At 43.8% G+C, this 6151-nt stretch overlaps 1 protein-coding gene across 1 annotated transcript; it reads right to left on the reverse strand.

The window, feature by feature from the left end:
- Window positions 1–2558: 2558 nt before the first annotated feature.
- On the reverse strand, window positions 2559–3794 carry LOC122638910. Its single transcript, XM_043831759.1, has one exon. The coding sequence runs from the start codon at window positions 3792–3794 to the stop codon at window positions 2559–2561; it is 1236 nt and encodes a 411-aa protein (XP_043687694.1).
- Between the last annotated feature and the right edge of the window lie 2357 nt (window positions 3795–6151).

Genomic DNA, 6151 nt, shown 5'->3' on the forward strand with positions numbered 1-6151 from the left:
TCGAAACATAGTTAACTACCACAAGAATATAATTATTACCGAATGAGGCAGGAAAAGGGCCCATAAAATCGATACCAAAAATGTCAAAAATCTCAACCACTATGATAGGACTTAGGGGCATCTCATCACGTCGGGACAGATTACCAACTTGTTGGCATCTCACACACGCCTTGCAGAAGGTGTGTGCATCCCAAAATAATGTGGGCCAGTAGAAACCAGACTATAGTACCTTGGCTGCAGTTTTCTTGCCACTATAGTGTCCCCCACAGGCGAGAGTATGGAAAAATGATAATATCCTCTGAAACTCACTCTCAGGGACACAATGATAAACGACCTGGTCAGAACAGTATTGGAACAGCTCTAGATCCTCCCAGTAGTAGTATCGCACAGTAGAGAGAAACTTATCTCGAGCTGCTTTATCCCAATCAGGAGGTAATTAGCCAACAGTGAGATAGTTCACTATAGTTGCGTACCATGGAGTCGGTTTTGATGAAATAGAAAACAACTGCTCATCAGGGAAAGTTTTCCGAACCAACTCCGATGTGGGAGAGGAATCCAGAAGAATCTGGGATAAATGGTCTGCTACAATGTTTTCTGACCCCTTCTTATCCCTGATCTCCAAGTCAAACTCCTGAAGGAGAAGAATCCACCGGATCAACCTTGGCTTGGTGTCATGCTTTGAAAGAAGGTGCCTAAGGGCTGCATGATCCGAGAAGACTATCACCTTCGAGCCCAAAAGATAGGAGCGAAATTTATCCAGGGCAAAGACCACCTCTAGGAGCTCCTTCTCAGTAGTGGTGTAGTTCAACTGAGCATCAAACAAGGATCTACTAGCGTAGTAAATAACAGATGGCTTCCCATCCACCCTTTGACCAAGTACAACACCCATGGCATAATCAGAGGCGTCACACATGATCTCAAATGGTAGAGACCAGTCTGGTGACCGAATAATAGGTGCTTCAGACAATGCAGTCCGAAGGGTGTGAAAAGCAGTCAGACACTTTTCATCAAAGATAAATGGGGCATCCTTGGCGAGGAGATTGCATAAGGGCCTGGAGATGAGACTAAAGTCCTTGATGAAATGCCTGTAAAACCTGATATGGCCCAAAAAGGAGCGGACCTGCTTAACAGTCGTGGGAGGGGGTAGTTTGGCAATCAGATCCACTTTGGCCTTGTCTACCTCAATGCCCTGAGAAGACACTACGTGACCAAGTACATTACCCTTACGAACCATAAAGTGGCTCTTCTCCCAACTCAGAACAAGGTTTTGCTCCACACATTGCTGAAGAACAAGAGATAGATGGTGGAAACATTCATCAAAAGATGACCCAAAGATGGAGAAGTCATCCATGAAAACCTCAAGCGAATGGCCGACCATGTCAGAAAATATGGCCATCATGCACCTTTGAAAGGTGGCCGGAGCATTACACAACCCGAACGGCATCCTCCTAAAGGAAAATGTACCAAATGGGTAGTTGAAGGTGGTTTTCTCTTGGTCACCGGGAAAGATGGGGACTTGGTTGTATCCCGAATAACCGTCAAGAAAACAGTAGTAGCTCTGCCCAGCCAATTTTTCTAGAATCTGATCAATAAAGGGCAGCGGGAAGTGGTCTTTACACATGACCTTATTTAACTTTCTGTAGTCGATACAAACACGCCAACCCGTAGTGGTACGAGTTGGGGCAAGGTCACTTTGGTCGTTAGGGACGACCATGATTCCAGATTTCTTGGGGACAACTTGAGTTGGACTGACCCACTGACTATCCGAAATAGGGTACATAATACCCGCGTCAAGCCACTTTACTACTTCATTTTTCACCACTTCCCTCATATTAGGGTTAAGGCGCCTCTCTGGATCTCGCACGGATTTGGCTCCATCTTCACAATAGATACGGTGTATACAAATAGAAGGGTTAATACCCTTCAGATCAGCTAAAGACCAGCCAATTGTGGCTTTGTGAGCTGATAAAACCTCCAACAAGAGAGACTCTTACCTTTCAGTAAGATCAGAGGATATGATAACCGGCAGAGTCTCTTCCTTGCCCAAGAATGCATATTTTAAGGTATAGGGCAGAGGCTTGAGTTCCAGTTGTGGAGGGATAACAGCCAAGCAAGATATTGTTACACCTTGCCTTGCCTGAGGTGATTCTCCGCCCAAGGCAAGCGTAGGCTTAGCAACGGAGGCGGGTGATCGTAGACCACCCTCGCCTCCGCTGTCAGATATCAAACCAGGCACGAGAGCTGTTGAGACCATAGAACCTGCCGGCAAAGAAGAGTCGGGAGCCTAGCTTTCATAGAGCCGCTTATCTTGAATTACGAGATCAAAGAGTCTCGTCCTCCCATTCAATGGTTTATCTTTCTCCGGGAAAATCGCGCTCAAGGCGGTTGAAAAAAGAGAATCGTTTTGACTGAGAAGGGGCTTAGGGAACAAGGGTGCGAGGCTCATAACTATAGGTCCAAGGAGGCTGCTCGGAAGAGGGTTTAAGATCTAACATGGCGTTCACCTCTTCAGTAGAGGTCTCTTCATCAAAGCTTTCTGCTCCATAGGACATCACAAGCTACAGAGGATCATTAGTAAGGATCTGGGAAGTGTACTGAGATACAACTTCATCAATCATATCCAGAGCAAAGCACTCATCTTCTCTGTAGGGTCCTAGGGATGCATTGAAGATGTTTAGCCGAAGCTTCTTGTTCCCAAACGATATGTTCATGGCACCTGACCGACAGTTAATGCAAGCATTGGCGGTTGCCAAGAATGGACGCCTTAGTATGATAGGGGGAAGCTTGGCTGAGGTAGATTCCATGTCAAGGACTAGGAAGTCCACTGGGAAGTATAAATCATCTACCTTCATAAGAACATCCTCAAGAAGTCCACGAGGTCTTTTCACAGAATGATCAGCTAACGAAAGTATAACTTCAGTGGACTTTAACTCTCCTAATCCAAACTTCTCAAAAACCGAACCCGGTAAGATATTCACACTAGCCCCCAGATCCAACAATGCTTTGTCAATGGAGAGGTCTCCAATGACACAAGAGATGAGGGGTGCACCAGGATCCTTCAGCTTGGGGGGGGGTAGGTCAGTGATAACGGCACTTACCTGTTCTGTGAGGTGTATGGTTTTGGGAGTTTGGTTCCTTAGCTTACGCTTTTGAGTGCATAGGTCTTTTAGAAACTTAGCGTAAGCTAGAACCTGCTTGATTGCATCCAATAATGGAAGGTTGATGTGGACTCGTTGAAACAATTCCAACATCTCCTTCATCTTCTCTCCTTGCTTCCCAAATGGGGGAGAGGATGGAGTTTTGAGAGCAACGGGGAAAGGGACTCGGGGTGTATACTTATCCGGTTGAGGTCCCTCCCCAACTGGTTGTTCATTCTCCTTCTCAGTATTTTCCTGGGAATGGACCAAAGAAGGTGTAATGGTTCTATTCCCATCAATGAGAGGCCTTAGTGCCTCTGATTCAACTTCTGCCTGGGCTGGGGTTGACTCTATTGGTGTGGTCTGTTGAGGGGTATTAGAGGGGAAGTCCTCATAGGTAGGTGGTGTGTCATGTATTTCCACCCTCTTACCATTCCTCAACACTCTAACCGACTGGACTTGTTCCTTACCCCTCCCTATTTGAGCACTATTGGGGTTTCCAATAGGTTGGCTTGGTAGTTGGCCAGTCTCTCTCTTATTGAAGGCTTCAGCAAGTTGACCAATTTGGGTCTCTAGCTTGCTGATAGAGTGAGTGTAGGAGTGCAATAATTGGTCATTGATTCCCACTTTCTGCTCAATACCTTTCAGCACCTTCATTACCTCACTCTCAAAGGATGGGGTATGTTGAGGTTGAGAGTAAGGTTGCCGTTGTCCACCCCTATAGGCATTAGGTTGGGCATTGAACGGTGGCCTAAAGGGTGGATTAGGAGGAGTTTTCCAAGAAAAATTTGGGGTAATTTTGCCATCCCGGGTTATAGGTGTTCGAAAATGGGTCGTTATCGAGGTTGCCAAAACCCTGAGCAGCTTGTACCTTTTCCTAGATAAATTCAGGATATTGTGCTACTAAATAACAATCGATCACATAGTGATTCGGGTCAGCACAGAGGGCACAAGCTTCAGCTTGCTCAAGTGGAGAAAATCCCCTTGAGATTGATGGGGGTTGGGCAGGTCCTTCGGACAGCAGGTAGTCCATTTTTTTTTACAGCAAGTCAACATGTGCCTTTATGCCAGCACTTTGGTTGATCTCATAGAGTCCACCTTTTTTCGGTTGCCCAAGCGTGGGGACGTCAATCCTTGAGGTTGAAGCTCTGTGTTGGGAGTTTTCACTCAGGGTCTCAAAAAGATCCCATGCTTCATTCTCGCTCTTATGCATAAACGTTCCTCCACAAGAGGCATCCACCATCTGACGATACTGGTCACTAAGACCATCATAGAAGCACTGTACCAATTGCCATTTTGGTACAGCATGGTGGGGGCATTTCCGAAGTAGTTCCTTCAGTCTTTCCCAATACTCATGAAATTCTTCACCACTATTCTGGGAGAAGGTGGGGACGGCCCTTCTAATGGTATTGGTTCGGCCTATTGGGAAAAACTTCTTCAGAAACTGCTGTTGCATTTCCGCCATGTGGTTACTTGTGCAGAATCCAAGGAATGCAGCCAATGCTTGGCTTTATCCTTAAGGGAAAATGGAAATAGCAACAATTTTAGGGCATCCTCTGAGAGGTTTTGGATTTTTACTATAGAGCAAATTTCCAAAAACTCATCCAGGTGCTTATAGGGCTCTTCATTCTGATGTCCATAGAATGATGGCAGCATCTGGATAATGCTTGATTTGATTTCATAATGAGCAGCCGCAATTGTAGGTAGCCTAATGCCGGTTTGGGGTTGGTATGCAGTTGGAGTGAAATGACCACTCAGTAGCCTGGCCTGTGGGTTTGCCTCGTCACCCATCCTGATATGGTGTCTAATCCTCCTACAAGTATGTTCAATTTTGGGGTCAAAATCTAATAGGTCAGGTTGGGCTGAGAGCGTACCAAGCATACAATGACCAAACTAAACTAGGTTGGGACCGAGCATACAAATGTATCAACCTAGCTATCGGGGGTCTAAACGTAGTAAGTGTAGGGTCGAATGTCCTAATGTGGGACCGATCAAAATAGGGCAACTAAGCTTGCAGGACCGCACATACAAGGGTAACCTATACTAAAAGAAAAAGAAAATTACAAAAATGGTAAAGAAAAATTACAGAATTAAATTAAAATGAAAATTACACATGCAAATTAAAACTATCCTAAAAAAAAAATTAAAAGTTTAAACTACCCTAAATAAAATGAAATCCTAAACTAGCGTAGATCCAAGCGTACCAAGGTCAATCCTAAAGTGGTTTGGGACCGAAGCATACAAGGGTAACTAGGCCAGTGTGGGACCGAATCATACAAGGCTGAAATTAGCTACTAAAAGAAAAATAAAGAGAAAAGTTAGAGAATATCACAGAGGCTATCCGGACTGCATTGGTGTCTTTTTGAAAGAACCAAATCCAGTTGAGCCGCATCCCTTCTTGAACAACCTCCAACGATTCAATACCTACAGCAAAAAATAAAACATGAGTCTATCACTAATACTAAAGACAAATTTAGAATGAATAGTAAATTAAGCTATGTTAACACAAAAAAAAAAATCAAAATTAATGTTACTGTAGGCTGTTAAACTAAGAGATGCAAAAATCTAAAATACCTAAAACGAAAATCAGAAATAAAGATTAAAGCAAGCTATTGAAAGAACATTAAAAGACTCGATAAAACTCTAGCAATCGTGCTCTAGTTCCCCGGCAACGGTGCCAAAATTTGATCAAGTCGTTGAACCAATCAAAAATAAACCTAACTAAACACTAATACAGGGGAAAGTATGGGTATCAAACTACGGGGAACAGAGGCTAAGTTGCACAAAATTAAATCAAGTCTAAGTTGGAACTAAAAATGCAAATTAATTAAATTAAAGCTAACACTAGAAACTGATTAAATTAAATAAAAGATGGTGAGAAAATACTGTTTTTAGGTTGAATCAACTTTAATTCAGATTCTTCACTCTAACTCTCTCATATTCGGCTCATGGCGACTACAAGCCCCATGACAACCACAAAAAATAGGGTCCCTTCTAGGTATAAAGTATCTTGG

Source organism: Telopea speciosissima, chromosome 9 (assembly GCF_018873765.1).
Source record: "Telopea speciosissima isolate NSW1024214 ecotype Mountain lineage chromosome 9, Tspe_v1, whole genome shotgun sequence".
NCBI classification, from domain to species: Eukaryota; Viridiplantae; Streptophyta; class Magnoliopsida; order Proteales; family Proteaceae; genus Telopea; species Telopea speciosissima.

What these genes read in the sequence shown, in the direction of transcription:
- LOC122638910 (XM_043831759.1), bottom strand. Translation starts at nt 3,794, where the DNA reads ATGAAGGTGCTGAAAGGTATTGAGCAGAAAGTGGGAATCAATGACCAA.